Source organism: Stegastes partitus, unplaced genomic scaffold (genome assembly GCF_000690725.1).
Source record: "Stegastes partitus isolate 25-593 unplaced genomic scaffold, Stegastes_partitus-1.0.2 Scaffold858, whole genome shotgun sequence".
Lineage (NCBI taxonomy): Eukaryota > Metazoa > Chordata > Actinopteri > Pomacentridae > Stegastes > Stegastes partitus.
In genome coordinates, this window is record NW_007578589.1 from 224,332 (window position 1) to 242,254 (window position 17,923).

The window sequence follows — 17,923 nt, forward strand, 5'->3', positions numbered from 1 at the left end:
CGTAAACATTTGCAAATGCTCTTTTTTCACACTCATTTATTAAAGGACACATTCAGCTTATTAAACCTGGCATATTTCCCATTAATGTGTCATTGTGGCTTTAAGTGTTGAGTTATCTTTGCACTCTGTGCCTCTGTTGTAGAGATTTATCAGGCCAAGTAGCTGCCCTGATAAACGAGTTCCCTGAAGCTTTTCAAAAACCCATATTTGTTCACAAATCAAGTTAAGCATTGCTTTTCGGTCCGACCAAATGCAAACACAGAAATTAGCCACCTGGAAAAGACAGTTTTCTAACTGCATTAGGGATCGCTATCCTGGATAATCACCAACTGAGCTGCCAGTCCACATCAGGAGGATGGAGGGAAGATGAGACACTGGATCCTCACACAGGATACTAGGGCATTCTCAGACTTCAATGACATTTTCACTTGCAGTTTGGTTCAGGAAAATATCATGGATTGGGTTAAAATACGGGCTGCAGGGTGGCGCAGTTGGTAGCACTGTTGCCTCGCAGCAAGAAGGTCGCTGGTTCGCGTCCCGGTGGGGGCACCGGAATCTTTCTGCGTGGAGTTTGCGTGTTCTCCGGCTTCCTCCCACACAGTCCAAAAACATGCTGAGGTTAATTCTAAATTGTCTGTAGGTGTGAATGTGAGTGTGCTTGGTTGTCTGTCTCTAAGTGTGGCCCTGTGATAGACTGGTGACCTGTCCAGGGTGTCTCCTGCCTTCACCCTAAGTCAGCTGGGATAGACTCCAGCCCCCCCACGACCCTAATGAGGATTAAGCGGTGTATAGAAAATGGATGGATGGATGGATAAATTGTCCGTAGGTGTGAATGTGAGTGTGCTTGGTTGTCTGTCTCTAAGTGTAGCCCTGTGATAGACTGGTGACCTGTCCAGGGTGTCCCCTGCCTTCACCCTGAGTCAGCTGGGATAGACTCCAGCCCCCCGCGACCCTAGTGAGGATTAAGCGGAGTATAGATAGCGGATGGTTGGGTTAAAATACATTTTTGCTCAGTTTCTTGTCCATTTTCTAGGTGACGAGTCTTTCCCATCTAACATACATCATCCAGGTGGAAACACATTCCCCTCAAATCGTGACTGGAACTGCAGTTTAGTTGTGTGGTAACCTAACTTTGGTTGAGACGGGGAGCTCATGATACTGACTCAGATAAACAGTGTCCACATGCTGTATGTGGTGACTCCTCCTGAACCTCTACGATGGAGCTGAAGCATGCAAATTACACTTCATACTTTGTCTTGTGCACTTTTTGTCCTGATGTGTTTGCACTGCCTACAAGAGGTGCTACCTCAAATTCCATTGTGCTTCTTGTACAATGACAACAAAGAGATTCTGATTCAATTCTCGTTTATGCTGTTTTATGTAAGTCTTGAATGTATTTCTCTAATGCTTATGTTTAAGGAAAATTACCTGTAATTATTGTTTCTTATTTAACTTACACATCAAGCCACAATGCGTTTTTTTATTTCCTATTTTTCCATCACAAAAATGTGACACTACTTTCTGCTTTATCTCAGTTTTCTTGATCCACTCAAAGCTGTTCAGGTGTATTTGGAGTGCCAGCGCTGCTTGACTGACTGACCCTCTCGATCAAAGACACAAGTGATGGGCACATTTTTTGTCATTAACCTCACAATTGTGTTTCTTTTATGTTTGTGGGCTTTGAAGCAAAGTGTCAATAAGCCTCCCAAGAAGAAACAGGTGTTCAGACAATCACTGTTTTTCATGTTTCTATCGGGTAAACACAAGGAATTCTTATTACGAGTTATCAAAACTCTAGAGGATTGCATTATCCGCGTTAGCTGAGGGATTTCTTATCTCGGAGCCGGTGATGCACTCTGGGCTGGAGGCCCATAATGATTTTTCGGCCACTTATTATAACAGACATGGAGTCAGAAAGTAGATTCTTTTTTCTTTTTTTTTTTTTGTCGTCGTCGTCGTCCATGTATAATCCACTTGTGGTTAATTATCAGTTTTGCGAGCAGAGAGCAAGAAATTTCTCATACAATTTAAATAAATTTCATGTTCCTGAAAGGTTGCCTGATGTTTGATCTCAAGGCAGCGTGTCGAGTTGCTCGGTCTCTCAGGATACAAACAATGGGAAAGAGAAATCATTTCAAGAGATGCCTGCGAGCACAAAAGAAACACTGATTGTGTGTTTTGTGTGTGTGTGTGTGTGTGTGTGTGTGTGTGTGTGCATACCTCCCTGTGATCCAACTTGGAAGCTATGCGCTCAGATTAAGAGTTTCTTCAAAGTAAGACTGCTGCGTCATCTGAAAACTCCAAATAAGCATAAAATTTACTGACTCTGTGAATGCTTCCGTCACGTTTGATTTTCAATCTCCTACTTTTACTTTCGCCCTGTAACCACAATCAGATACTCATAACTTGGAATAGCGCAAGGACAGGCACAGCAAAGCCTTTGTAGACCTATTTCTGTATGAAGTAATTGTGCGAGCTGGAAATCCCCCTCCGGCTCCTTTGTTTGACATTAGTCTAGCACGTAAATCCATTTTAATCAAGTTCCAGTGGACTTTAGGGTTTCTTTTTTTATGAGCATGGAATCTGACCTATTAATGCTGAGAGGAATATATTTTTTTCCGGCAAAATGAAAGTGTCCTTGCTTGAACTCAGTTCGGATGCAACATCCAAAAAAAAGTGTGTATGAAAGGATTTAGAGCAGCGGTTTACAGGCGCAGGTGATACGTCTGCAGATGCTGTTGAGCACAAAAAGCTTAGAAAGACTTGACAAGTATGAATCAAATATATGTGATTAGATCCATCCATCCATTATCTATACACCGCTTAATCCTCACTAGGGTCATGGGAGGCTGGAGTCTATCCCAGCTGACTTAGGGTGAAGGCAGGGGACACCCTGGACAGGTCACCAGTCTATCACAGGGCTACACTTAGAGACAGACAACCAAGCACACTCACATTCACACCTACAGACAATTTAGAATCACCAATTAACCTCAACATGTTTTTGGACTGTGTGGGAGGAAGCCGGAGAACCCGGAGAGAACCCACGCTGCACGGGGAGAACATGGAGACTCCACGCAGAAAGATCCCGGTGACCCCACTGGGACGCGAACTGGCGACCTTCTTGCTGCGAGGCAACAGTGCTACCAACTGCGCCACCCTACAGCACTGTGATTAGATTAAAAAAAAAAAAAAACTAATGCCAACCACTCTTTTAGTGTTTACATTTTTGGTTCCATAACTTCTGTTTGTAAAACTTTGTCAAAGTTACACAGATAAAAATGTATCGCCATAAAGATATCTCAACTTTAATACATTTCATACGGCCACATGTTTTGAGGAAATATCACATCCACTATAGATGTTGAATTAAAAATACCACATTTGGCACAAAGTGACATTCAGCTTGCAAATAGCTCAACTCGCTGCTTGTTACAGTTACGGTGTTAAGAGTTTTTAGTTACACACACAAACAATCACTGAATCCTACTTTTAATACGTGTTTGACTCAATGTGCTTCTCTTTAGAACACATCTGCTCGTTAAGTGTAGGATGTTTGGGAGTAATGAGTGTAAAAACAAGAAAATAAAGTGATAATATTCTAAAACACTTTCTGTTTCGTTCAGGGAAAATCCCCTCACAGTCCACTACGTTTCTATGTGCACTGAAAAAAGAAATATCTGGGTTTTCCATGCAGCCGTTGCTCTGTAAATGGGAAGCAAACTAAGTGGATGAGTCGGATCCAAACAACCTGATGTGTGCTCAGTAGGGGGGAGGTGGTGAAGGGGAGGCAGTGGGAATGACAGCGACGGTAAATCTGACGCATTCTAACTACTAACTCCATAAATCTCAACAGCCTTTCTCCAGAATCACTGACTCCACTTTTGGAATCATGACTGAAACCAACCCAGCTTCTGCAGTGACTTTCAGTTTTGAATCTTGAAACCGAAAGTTTGAACAACACCTTCAGATCACTATTAGAATAATGATCCCCTGCACTGTACAGGGAAACTGATCTAATTGGCTCTGCTATGTAAATGCCATTCAATGTTTTTCCTGACTGCTGCTGGAGAAAAGCAATTTCCCCCCCCAGCTCTGACCGGCCTTCACGCCGTACGATGCAAATAAAACTGGTCAGATATCAGTTAAAGTGTAGGCACGATGTCATGACAAGCAGCAGATGTCTGGCGTGGACGGGAAGTTCAAAGGCGAGAAACCCAGCGTGTTCTCCCTCCCAGGGCGTCAAACACGGCAGTTTGGTCAAAGCTGCTGGTGTCTCAGAGACGCACACAAGGTGTCCTTTGGTGTCACTGCCTCCCACATCAGCATCTGATGCTGATGGATGTATATGAGCGTTTCTCCAGTTTAAGGAGCCTCATTAGAAGGCTCGATGTGAGTCGCAGGAGACAGACGTCAGTGTCGGACCATTATTTTTTCACGTTCATTTGCGACTTAAGTCTCATTTTCACCGTTTGATTAAACTTTGCCACCAAGAAAAGATCAAGATTTAAATTAAAATACATCCTGTCAAAACACTGACTTTTTAGTGCCTGAGCAGGATTGACGGTGGCGACCACCAGCAGAGATCATTTGACTGTCAACTGAAGGCTTTTTAATCTGGTGCCCAGACTTTAGTGGATCTACTAGACAAGCCTTTGTGTCATACTTGAATGTACTGGATATTCTTTTATAAACACAGAGGAGCTCTGACAAAGCAGCCATTTGTGATGCGTTTGGAAGTGAGACTGGACTCAAATAACAGAATCGCACAACTTCATTGCTGCTGAAACACAATGAAAAGACAGAAACCGTCACAATAGATATGATGCTGACCAGTAACTAATAAATAGGTTGACTGCACAGGAAATGATTCCCGCCTCTTTAACCTTTACATACAGTTCATATTTGACAGGAATTCCTTCATAGCAAGTGTCTATACCAGAGTTTAAACTACAGATCTATTTAGAATGTCTAAATAGCCATCCATCCATCCATCCATCCATCCATCCATCCATTATCTGTACACGCTTAATCCTCACTGGGGTCGCGGGGGAGCTGGAGTCTATCCCAGCCGACTTAGGGTGAAGGGGACACCCTGGACAGGTCACCAGTCTATCACAGGGCTACACTTAGAGACAGACAACCAAGCACACTCACATTCACACCTGCGAACCAGCGACCTTCTTGCTGCGAGGCAACGGTGCCAATCATCGAGCCACCTTGCAGCCCCTCTAAATAGCCAGTGTCACATTAATAAATGGAAATAAAAAATACACATAAAACATGACCTGTACAGTTACACAGTTTCAAGACTCCCTACAAACAACATCTTCCTTGATTTGACCCACACTGGCAGATCTTAAAATCCATCTCAAGGGATTTGGGTCAAATTTGACCCAAAACAGCACCTGTTATACAAAAGTGTAACATTTTAAAATATATGAAGTTTAGTGCATGTTTGGGTCACTTTAGGAAAAGTCATCAAATTTCAGGCGAAAACAATGACATTTAGGGTTTTTAAAACAATTATTTTAACTGTTGTCAAATGTCAAAATGGGTCAAATTTAACCTGAAACAGTATGTAAGGGTTAAATAAGATGTGACACCTGAAGAGCACCACTGAAGTTGCATAAAAACAATCAGTAATCAGAGAAGTGATAATAGTTCAAAGTAATGGATGAAATGTTGAAGAAAAAAAAAGTTTCCTCTCAAAACCAAAGTTAAAGTGTCTCTCTGGTCATTGAACAAATTAAAACTCCTCTCTGTGTATCAAAACTACATATTTATACGTTTTTTTCATTCAAAATAATCCACTCTTGCCCTATATATAATAGTTTGGATGTAAATCCTGGTCCTCCAGAATGTGCAGATCTCTCCCCATTCACTGCAGTTTGAGCACACCAGCTCGCTTCAGACTTCAACACTGTAGAACTAAACTAAACAACGACAGTGACGTAATGCTTGAACTCAGTTCTGAAGAATGCTGCTACAGAAAGTCCCACACTGGAAGTTTGCAGGATTGTTCCTGTTTTTGTTTCACATGAAACCCCAGAAGCCTGAATCTGTGTTTTTTAAACCGTCATTAATGTAGTTTCAAGGTGGAAATGCTCAGCCTGGCTTACTTCACTCATAGTGTGTCTTTAAGCATTTTAAAAACACACACACACCGTATGGACATGTTAACAAGGTAAAGAAGCTATTTTTCATCAGAGAGGCTCTTCAAACATCGACAGTTGACATTTGTTTGGATAATTTATCACATTACATACTCCTTAAACGATAATATCCGGAACATGATGGCTTGTTTCACACGACTCGAGTCCATCTGACAAAAGGCTGCGATAATCAGACTACAAACTGCTGTTTTAAGAAAAGAGGCAGATTTTTGTTTTAAAGGACGGCGTTTTGGAGAACCTGATCAGACAGCTCTCTGCCTTTGAATCACTTTGAAGCCTAATAAGCTTTTGCAAACTACTTTTTCAATAATGCTCTTTCACAAAACAGCGGATGCATTATTAAGAGCGTGATGTTCGACGGCGACGAGGACGGTGCGCTTAATGATGTATAACTGTCCTTGTTTCACTTACATAACTTGAATGATATTTGAAGAGAGGAAAGAAAATCCAATTAAAATGCACTTATCCATCAATACGCATTAATCCGCCGCTGCCCTAACTTGTGACATTTACGTCAACGAGCATCAACAGCTTTTCCTGGATTATTCAAATATAACATTAGCTTGTTTCCCTCGGGATGCAAAATGACTCATCATCTCCCGGAGATGCAATTAAAGCGTCTCGTATATTTAACCGAGAGTCTGAGGTTAATGTAATATGGGTTTAGACGGTGCTCAGGGAACAGATGTACCGGGCTATAAACAGAAGCGTACAGTTCGGCGGTGTGTTCTTTTCCCCTCTCGACATCCAATCAACAGCGTGTTTTAGCTCCAGGTGAGAGAGAGCTTTTATACGTCCCCCTCTGTCAGTGCTGACAATCAATTCAAAGATTCAAACATATCAGCGTGGGGGAGAAAAAAGAAAAAAAAAACAGTTGGGGCATTTTGAAAAACGGCAGGGGGTGGTATCAATTTTTCGAACCGTAATCGCGGCGCCATTTTACATCAAAGAGAGCTGCTTATTCACCGGCCTCTGAGTGCGGAGAAGCCACAAAGACTGTGTTGAGACAGATAATGAAGTGCACCAGGTGGTTACAGCATCCAGCAGGGGAGCTTCACATTAAAGCCAGCAGGTGCTGTAGCCGTGACTCGAGCTCTGTGGTTTGATTTATAAGTGGCCACAGACAGTATTTCAAACCGCCGCGTTAAAGCATCCGCTCCGTCACCCGCCTTTGTCCAACGACAGCTTCTACTGACTCATTAAAAGTAATTATTAATCTAAAGGTGAACTCGCTGTTATGTAAATCGTCCGACGAAAACAATACTTAAGCCGCACTTTTGTGTTCATAAAACAAACCTAATGCCGCAGTAAAGTGAATGTAAAGCCCCCTGGCTCAAAGCTTCATTACTCAGTTTATCCCTCCAAGGTCATTAGAATATTTTTAAAACTTCTTTCCATTAAGTTGTGACCAGAAGTGTTTGGCTGCGGCAGAGGACTTCTAATGGAGCTAAAATACCGCAAGCGTTATCTGAGCCAAACAGGGTATGACAGAATGAAGTGGCCTTGAGCCGGGCTTAATCCAAGTCTTTTGGGTAGAGTGGCTGCAGAACAGGTAGTGGAGGAATGAAGGATTTGAAGCCTGAGACTGCAGCCCAACGGAAAGCTGCAGATGTCCGGGGTTTTATACACATCTGTGGAAAAAGAACTTTAAAAAAAAAAGAAGTTCTTTTTTAGATACAAAAACTTCTGGATAAATAAAAAACAAAAACTCACAAGTCAACCGTTAATCTCTGCCGAGGAGAAGTTGTGTGACCAGTTTTAATGCTAATCCACACCACAGTAAAATCATAGCAGTAGCAGGTCAGAGCTCCAGGTTAAAAGCCAAGAAATAAATGCCCTCAACGTGTTTCATAAATTCAATTTCCCCAAAGAAAATGGTGTGAAAATTACTGGAAATCCCCCAAAACAGGCAAGAAGGGATCCATTTAAAGATGAAACAATGAATATGCATGCAACTGTGGTGAAAAAAATGTGTTAAATCTGCATTGATACCTTCTGATTATCTCCCCCCAACACCTCATGCACATGTGCAACATGTGGCACAACCGTGGAGTAACGCTTCCTCCTCCGGGCCCCTCAGATTTATCTTATGACCTTTTCCTGGGAAACACTGTCTGAGAGGATGAAAAAAAAAAAAAACATCACCTGTTGCAATTTTAATAGTTTCAACATGTGCAAGTGAAGAATATTACAGCTGCAGTGTCTAATGTCTTACACCATTAACCGTCTATAAGCTAAAACTAATGATGGTGTTGAATCACACAAAATGACCAACTTGTGAAATATCTGTTTGGAATTTTCCATAAACTCCCATTCATCTCCAAAGCTGCCAGTCCTTGAGAACACTGGACAGACGGTGCCATCCTTTCATCAAGACCTCGTTCTCCTCAGACGCATTGTTTCAGGCGAGGAATATCGAGGTCACGATATCGTGGGAAAATTAGCGCACAGGAAATTCCATCAGAGCTTTACTGCAGATCTGACCATGTGACTTTTACTTTCTCTCCTTACGACGGCTTTCCACACAGAAGGTGGGGGACCACGGAGGCATGGTTTCCCTTTAACAGAGTGAGTAATAGCCCCGCATGATTAGTCTCACAGACAGGCACATTCTTGTCCACTGACATCCCACACATGAGAACAAATGTACATCCGAGCTGCGCGCTCAGAAACACACTGGCTGAGTACCGTGACTGAGGACTGATGTGTTACAAGTGATTCACTCTAATTTTCTGCCTTCAAGGTTCACTTTTCTAAGAGCGAGAACAAATCTGCCAGTGGCTTAAGATAATTCTGCTTTTTTTTTCTTCCCAGCATGGTTCCTTTGGTTTCAAGAACCTTGGAAGTGAGTTTTATCATCCTAAAACAAGGCAGAGTGGATGTGTCTTTATTGCATTCTCACTATAGTTAATCTCCCTATTTGTGTGTGCCTACAGCACAGTCGGGCTTCTTACAACCTTTACTTCTACCAGTGTTACAAAGTTGTATTAGAAAAATCAACCGCTATACACTGATGTGGAATATAAAGCTGGAAAACCCACTACTCCAATGAATAGCAACAAAAATAGCATGAGAGCACATTTCTTGACACGTGAGATAGAACATCTTGTATAGTGTTCATGTCTGCAAAATGTCAAACATGCTGTGGTTATTCCTACAATATTAGCAACTGTGGATTAAATTTATGTTCCTATACAACCAAACTGCATTCTCAGTTTTGTTTTGCGGGAAACATGTTCTGCCATTTGTTGGAACGTTTTACAAATACATTTCAAATAACATATCTTATTATTATCACCTCAGTAACCCAACACATGGAGGACACGCTTCCAACATGTTGTGAGGGGGTCATATGATGTTTCCCCAAATCTACTCAAGTGGCCTTGGTGCCTAAATGAAAACAAGTTAATAACAAGCAGTTACTGTTGTGAAACTATAACAAAGTGTCATATTTAATCTAAAGTTCACCATGCAGTTCCAGAGCCTAAACCGAAACCAAATAAGTAAAACCAAAAGCAAACAAGTGAAAGTTAAACTAAAGTCTGAGAATAATGATCCCACACAAGGCATGAATCCTGGTGTCGTGGGTGAAAGTCCTGTTGCTGATTTATGCCTCCATCCTCTGCTCCTACCTCCNTGAATCCTGGTGTCGTGGGTGAAAGTCCTGTTGCTGATTTATGCCTCCATCCTCTGCTCCTACCTCCACATGCAGAGTTTGTGTGGTTCTTTCAAACTGAAAACTACATCTTATCTTCCAGTGAGAAGATGTGTTTCTGTCAAAACACAAGAGAATTAAGTTGTATAGGAGCAAAGTATGCAACAACAGCTGACGTCTTACTTCATCCAACTCGTTCCTTTAGGTTCAGCTAAAGGACAGTCACTGATATTGTCTGTATGTTGTTAAGGTTAAGGTTTGTTGCTTGATGGACGATGTAACTGGGTTGTTGGAGCTTTTAAAAAATACCCAGCGTTTGCTGCTGGAGCAAATTTGCTAGAGCTGATGGTAAAGTTGTGGGGATTGATGTAAAATCTCAACAACGTATTGGGAGATGCTCAAACACTACTCGGTATACAGGAAAACTGTACAGTTGGGTGATAAATTCTCTGTGAATAGACCCCACAAGTGACTCCTTTCAGACAACAATATGCCCCATGGTAATACTAAAATACTCATTAATACAGTTTTGTAGTCTGTTAAGCAAAAACACTGAGAAACATCTGCAAATGCAAATAATTTAGAGACCAACTGGAACCACACGTACGCTGTTGTTGAAGTCTATCTAAATCCAGCAGGCTGTTTGTACCTTAACCTATGAAACGTAGGTATTGACCCGTGAAAACTGAAGTAGTCATAGTTTGCTCAGGGTGTGTTGTGATGATGGAACTGATTCACTCAGTTAATGAGACACCCATGGGAGTATCAACCTCAACTGTCTTAATGACGTGTGAAGAGATATAACACTGTTTTGTTTTTATTGTTTTATCACATAGCAGTTATTCGTCAATGACCGTCATTGCTCTTTACTGCACTGCATCACGCACACATTAAGTCCCGTACGGTATCTCCAGAGAGCTGACCAAGTGATACCACTAGCTGCTGCTGGCTGTTTACGAGCTCCGTGAGAGCAGCTGAGGGTTTAGGAGGCTGGCTTGACGGCACCTCAGCACGCCTTCGGGGAGAGGAAACAAAATATTAGCTTTCCCTGCACAGATTTTCCCAGCTGTTCGGGGGACTTGAACCGGGACCTCCTGTCACAGTACTGTCCGAAATGAGAGTTTGTGTTGGCAGCGGGATAGCACAAAAGGTTGGAGCGAGGCCATCACTTGTGGGACCGATGGCGATTTATCTCTAAATTACTCTGAGTGTCTTTAATTTTGTTTTACACTCGGAGTGTATAAAGAAAGCTAATAAAACTCAGCTGAATCAGCTGAATAAGTTTCACATACACTGACCCACGGCGACATTAAAACTACCCTCCTAATATCGTGTAGATCCCCCTAATGCTGTCAAAATGAGCCCGAACATGGGACCTCTGAGAGGCTCCGAGGACGAGACTTGTTCTGATGTATCAGATGCTTGACTGGATGCTGGTTTGGGGAGTTTAGAGGGGTCGGTCAAAACCTTGGGCTCTTTGTCGTGTTCCTCGAGCTGTTCCTGAGCAGTTTTTGCAGTCTGTTGTCCAGCTAGGGGAAACTGGTGTCATTGCCAAGGGTGATGGCAAGATGGGGGCAAGTGTCAAAGTAATATCCACATGAATGACCCAACCTAACCAAATAGTTTTGGTGCCAACACTTAAACAAGCCAATAACATTAATAAACCTAAATTCCACCATGTAGCTCTGGGGCCTAAATCTAACCCAAACAACGACTTAAACCAAAAGCAAGCAATGGAAAATTAAACTTAAGTCTACCACACAGGACGTGAATCCTGGTGACCTCGATAAACGTCCTGTTGCTGATTTTTGCCTCTTTGTTTGGTTCTTTCCAAACCGGAAGCCTTTCCTGTAACATCTTACGTAATGTTTCTTTCAAAATGAGAATGCAGTTTAGTTGAATGAGCTGCCAACTTAGAAATCAACCTGACATGGAGCAAAGCTAACAGTCATTTTGACTTTTTTTGTTCTTATATTTCTATTAATTCACCCGTTTAATTGTATTGAGGCTTAAAATTGCGCATAATGACGGGCGTGGCTGCTTTGAGTGAAAGGTGCGGATGCGTGGCCCGCCTCAGCTCGGCTCACGCTCCACCTCACGGCTCGTTTTTGGATTAGCTGGCGGTTTAAGGAGGAGTCGGGCCCTGCTCGGAGAGTGACGGCTGGAGACGCCCCACCGAGCCTCAAAACTGCCCCTCAGGAAACCGAGATAGAGGTTTCATCAATGAAGATATCTGTTCGGTGCCCATTTTCAGGAACTATTCAGGACTAACGTTGTTAAAGCGCTCGTGGCTAAATGAAGTTTCCTTTATCTCAGCTTCCATTTGCCATCCAGTCAAATTTATTTTATTCATACGTCCCCAAACCACACATTCGTCTTAGAGGTCTGAGTGTGTACAGCAGAGAATAGCCATTTAAAGACGCTAATTTAAATAAAGGACAATTCCACTAAAGTGCCTCGTCTGACAGTCAAATCACTTTATTCTTGTCGACCCCCAACTGTGGCTCTAATCCCCGGAGTTGGCAGCATTCGTATTTAACATAGTGTGTGACTGTGCGTAAATCCAGCGTGGTATTTAACTCAGTGCATCGAATTCATTCAAGTTATGAACGTATAGGGTGCAAAGAGACAATAATTTGAGCATATATGTGTCGACTTGAAGCTCAATTACAGCATGTGTCACTACTTGTGGTCTTGAGGAGCTGAAAGAGGGTTCAGAAGCTCTCCAAAGGCCATAACTCAGGTACGCTTCTCCTGAACGAAACAGACAGCCGGGTCTGGGTAATGGGCTTCAGATGAAAATTTCTCATCACTCTGAGATGAATAGCCGCAGATTAAAGCCTTGTTGAGGGGGCTGAAGAGAAGCGACCCGAGAGTCGGCTTGCAACAGTTCAGCAGCTCCCAACAGAGAGAGAGAGAAAAAGCTCGAAAAACAAGACGAGGCTTTCTGCTGAGATGCTACTGCAAAGGCTGTGCCCACTTTTATTATTATTACTGTGATTATGATTTCATGTGTATCATAATCTGTACATGGTAAAAACTAGGAGGAGATGAAGATATGATAATAAACAATCTAACTCGTCATTGGCTGTTTAATTCCTCAGTAAGCCTTACCAGTGAAATGGAATATGTTATTTTCGTATATTGAAGTGTCCCTCCAGGAAATTACTGGGAATTTCAATTTCATAGAGCCTGCAGACTGGCACAGTGTTATCAAACGGAAGTACGCGCCCACACACACACACACACACACACACCACACACATACACACACACAGACACACCACACATATAAACTTCAGCCCTTCAACTTGATGAAGTTTCCCTCTAAACTTTACATTCCGTACGGATCAGCAGCCCGTTCAGCAGCATGCCTCCGTCCAACAAGTGGTGGATTTTGTGCGCCGTGTCGCTCTACTGTCTCACCCGTTTTGGGTCTTGCAGAAGAGATAGAGGTAAGGCGATTGAGAAAGAAAAGTGTGTGTGTGTAGATAATGATTTTTTAACACGATCACAATTCCTCCGAGTTGCTGAACGACCGGACAGTGGAAGGGGGGGAAAGTTGTTGTTTTTTTTTTCCTCGTGCGTAAAATGGAACAGCGCCCAGAGTTTTGACAAAGCCTATTATATGTCACAGCTTTAGTTGATCGTTGTTGTTGTTTTCTTACTGTTTAGTGGCGGTTTATGGGATATTCCTATATCATGAGGTTTTCTAATGATACATTTGGAAATTAGAGCTGAGTTTTAACCGGGATCTTTGCGCATCGATGTAATTTGTTAAACCGGACAGCATGCGTAAAATAACAAATCGAGCACTGGATCGTGCGGTGAAGTGATAGATCGCGATCTGTGGCACTTTACAAACTGGCAACACACGATTCCATACTTTCAGCAGTGTTTTTACTGAAGTCCTCCTCGGTGTCTAAACCGCAGGCGACGCGTTACTGGTTTGTTTTGTTGTGTTGGAGGCTTTGAATCCTGATTAGCGAAAGAGAGGAGGGAGAGAGAAGTGGCGTCAGGCGAGGCCAAAGTCCAGATCGACAGCAGTTCTCATACGACCCACACCTGTACCGCCTGGCACCCCTTCCTGTCCCGTCATGTCGCAACAACAGCCACCGGGCCGGTAATGAGGCTGCTGGGACCGGGATGTCAGACACCGAACAAGCCGGGAAAGGTCTGAGTGCAGCCAGGTCTGGTGCAAAGCTGGAGACGAAGCTGTAATACAGTTCTCCATCCCTGCAAGAAAATACTTCATTAATGAAAGCTATGTAGTTAATAGGGAAGTCCAGAAAGGTCATTCCAAGTGTGGCGGGTCAGATATGGGCTGAAGGCAGTGGGAGGTTTGGTGATTAACTGCAACATTCAGTGCATGCCTTTTATGTCAGTGTCTGCCTCCTGTTATCTCTCTCTGACATACAGCTTGTTTTACGCATCATTTCCCGGTATGGAAGGAACATTTTCTGGCTATGATTAGAATTTGTAATCTAGGAAGCTTGGGGACCTTGTTATTGTGACAAACCCTATGTTTTCCTGACTATAAGATACGTACAGTGCTTAACAAATGTATTAGAGGACCACCTAATAAGGTTTATGCCACAGCTGCCCTAAATTAACAGCATTGGTAAAACAAAAAAGCTTTTTTTCTGTTTCTGTGATGGTTAATACACCAGTATGTAGAAGCTCTTTAACTATATTTTTAATGCTAAAATCTAATTATTATTGTTAACCAAGATTTTTCAAATGTACTGTTTTACATTAAAAAATGAAAAAAATAGCAAAGCACATTATTATTTCTTGATTAAGATGTCAAATTTTAGCTATTTAATTGCATTCCTGAACTGTTTTAGTGGTTGAACGTGATGCTTGATTAATTTCTGACTTGTCAGAGAAGCCCAGTGGCTCACATTTGGGTATAAAAAGGTGAATTCAGTTTGAAATTCCTTCAAATTCTTGTTCAAAATGGTACAACATTGAGAGCTGAGTGTGAATCATGATGCTGGATGGTCCACATATATATATACAGGCAGTCTAGTAAGTTTGTTCAGCACTGTACATTTAATTAGTTTACATTTATACAAACTTATTGTCACTGATTATTTTCTAGATGACAGCAGCACAGTCTTTGTAAAGATTCATGAGTCAACATGAGGTTAGATCATCTTTCATTCTCGGTTAACTAATTGTCAACCCTGCCAGGGAGAAATGAAACTCCTAGTGAACCCTGAGGCAGAACCGTTGTCCCCTTTTGACTCCGTTTGGTTCTTTCCCCTCCCTGTGCGTCGCGTTTGAACACTCAAGTACAATCCACAATGCAGAGTTCACATGAAAGCTCTGTAATAATATGCCCAGAGACCAGTCATCAGCTTCTATTCCTGGAAAATGATCTCTTATACAACAAATCTATACACCAGCAAACTTGCCACACAGTGAACCTGCAGTGTGGCTCAGATCAGGTTATTTATAGAGACCTTTTCAAGCGTGACACACAAAGGGCTTTTCCACAGTAAGGAAATAAGGAGTTTCAGCGCTATGCTCTGAGGTCACACCATTCAAAGCCTTATAAGTTCTCTTCAGTAGTCTGGCTGCTGAATTTTGAACATTTCTAGTGGTTCCATAGCTTGAGCGCTCAGAGAAGTAAACAAGGCACTGCAAAAAAAAAAAAGAAAATAGAAAAAAAAACCCGAGGTGGGTGGATAATACGGCGTGTATGTTTTTCCGTGTGTTGCTAAATAAAAGATTTGATCTAATTTTGAAGCTGTTCCTCAGGCATGAGCCACAGTCAGATATAACACCCAGATTTTTGAGGGCTGATGTTATGTCTGACTGACTGACTGACTGGTTCCGAGGAGCGACTGCACTTAGCTGGGAATGTGTTCAAAGCCAGCGGTCATTTGTCAGAGTCAGATTTATGTAGGCTGCAGGAAAATCGTGCCTTTCTCATCATCTAAACAACGATCCAGTCGAGGCAGTTTGCTGTTTCCGATGGGTTTAAATTTATGTGTGTAGCTTTGAAAAGAGATGAGTTTGTGTGGATTTTTAATGCTGAATATAAGACAGACATTGTGGACACTTGCGAAAACAGGAGCAGAATCACCATGACTAGTGGAGGGAACTGGAAGCAGACTTTGGAATGATGAGTGTCACACTTTAAGTATTTAAATAGGTAACAGGAAAAAAAGTACTTGCCAAAGTGCTATTTATACTGGCCACATGTTTAATGGAAGCATAGTTATTTTTTGTTTACCAGTGGCCCGTATGGCCTCAACTGGCATTTTTTTGGCACCAAGATAAAATCCACGTTAAGGAATGGAGCGTCCTCTGAAACGCTTTGAAATGGGATCGATTGTAGACATGAGCTAATCTGCGACGCGTGTTCTGTCATGCCGAGTTGCTCTGTGCTCGTTCCACGATGATAACAGCGGTGACAGCGCGAGTGCCGCGGGTTCGCGGGTTAATTGCGATCCCTGTACGAGCGAAGGCAGGTGCATGTAGGCCGACGAAGTGCTCGCTGATACAATGATGTGTGAAGACGCTCGAACGCTGCTCTCTCTTAACTCTCTGGTGTTGATAAAGATATAACATTAAAATGAATCTTCACACTTAAATATGACAAATTACTTATGTTATCGAGGGGTTTAGAAATAAAGGTCCACCTCCAACTAAAGCCTGCCTTAAATAAAGGCCCAGTCAGTATTTGAGGGTATAACAGTGAAACAGTTAGAAAAGATTTGATGAACTTTTTGGACTGTATGAGAGTTGAGTCCACTGGTTTCAGGCTCAGGAACCACCTACAGTAAACAACACAAGTGAGAACAGTGGAATATCAACATGTATTGTTGCTCTCCTTTTCCCTTTAAGAAAACCCACAAAGGTTTTCTGTTGGATTCGAGGCCGGCACCACGCTCGTCCAGGTCACAGTGTTCACTTTCTGTTTTCTTCAGAAACTCCTGTGTGATTCTGGGAGTGTACTTCAGATTGTTATCACGCTGGAATATTCCCCCTGCTGCCAAGCCTCTGCAGACCGGGAGTCGTCTTGTCAGCCAGTATTTTGTTGATGTCCACGGATATTCACGGTGCATCTATTAATGTCATTTTCCTTAACTCCTCTCGCTCTCGTGCCGTCCCATCTCATCACACTCACTCCTCTGTGCTTCACTGTCAGGACTGTGTATTCACTGTCCAAACATGCTGGAACTCATCTGAGCCAGACAAAGAATGTTCTCCCAATATTCATCACACTTCTATTCATGTTTTTTCTTTCCTGTAGTTTAGTGATGCAGAGCAAGCAGGGGCTTTTTCTTTGTGGATGGTGTAAATAGAAGTTGTCATGTTGCACTGACCTACACTGCCTAAGCTGCAGCAGAAACTCTGATAATGCAAAATCTAAAGCACCTTCCTGTCTGTTCTTCAGAGGTGGATTGTGCATTTTATTAGGACGCCACTGCAGCTGTGATCAGTGGAACTAAAGCTCATCCTACACATCTGATTACTGCTACAACTGAGTTTCCACTGATTATTTTTTCACATGTTTACTTCCATCTTTGGAAGGTCACATAAATGTTTCCCTTGCTCCTGAGAAATTCCAGGTGTTCACAGGTCAGTCTACAACAGTGCTAATGCATTTAGAATAAGTGCAAATGGCAGGTATACTTGTCTGTGAAGATTCTCAGTCATCCAGGTCACGGTTATTCTGGTAGATTAATCGTAGCAACTGGACTTGCTTGAATTCCTTGAAGACGTTTCACCTCTCATCCAAGAGGCTTCATCAGTTCTGACTGACTAGTTGGGAGTTCCAGGTACTGAGATCCTTTAGGAGCCATAAACACCTGAGTTTTGGTTTCAATTGGGGGTTTGTTGCTTTGCTAGAGTCTTTTGTGGCTAGGTGTGAATGTGGTTTCATCTTCCTGGGGAGAGATCTTAGGACTGAATTGTAAACAGGTGAGAGGTGATGAGTCAGACCTCCACCTCTGTTGATGGATGGTCTTTCCAGTTTTCAAAGAAGCCATCTATGTCAACCCTAACCAACCCCTTTGTGGCAGGGGGAGCACTAACAACTCACTTAAGGAAGGGGAGGAGCAACAAACCCACAACT

At 42.5% G+C, this 17,923-nt stretch overlaps 1 protein-coding gene across 1 annotated transcript in view; it reads left to right on the forward strand.

Annotated features, from left to right (window-relative positions):
* The first annotated feature begins 13,096 nt into the window (after positions 1 to 13,096).
* tfpia (tissue factor pathway inhibitor a) overlaps positions 13,097 to 17,923 on the forward strand; it is a 57,379-nt gene continuing 52,552 nt past the window's right edge. Inside the window, exon 1 of the mRNA XM_008293114.1 lies at positions 13,097 to 13,286. Coding sequence (XP_008291336.1) covers positions 13,202 to 13,286 — 85 coding nt within the window. The 5' untranslated portion in view covers positions 13,097 to 13,201. The remainder of the gene's footprint in view (positions 13,287 to 17,923) is intronic.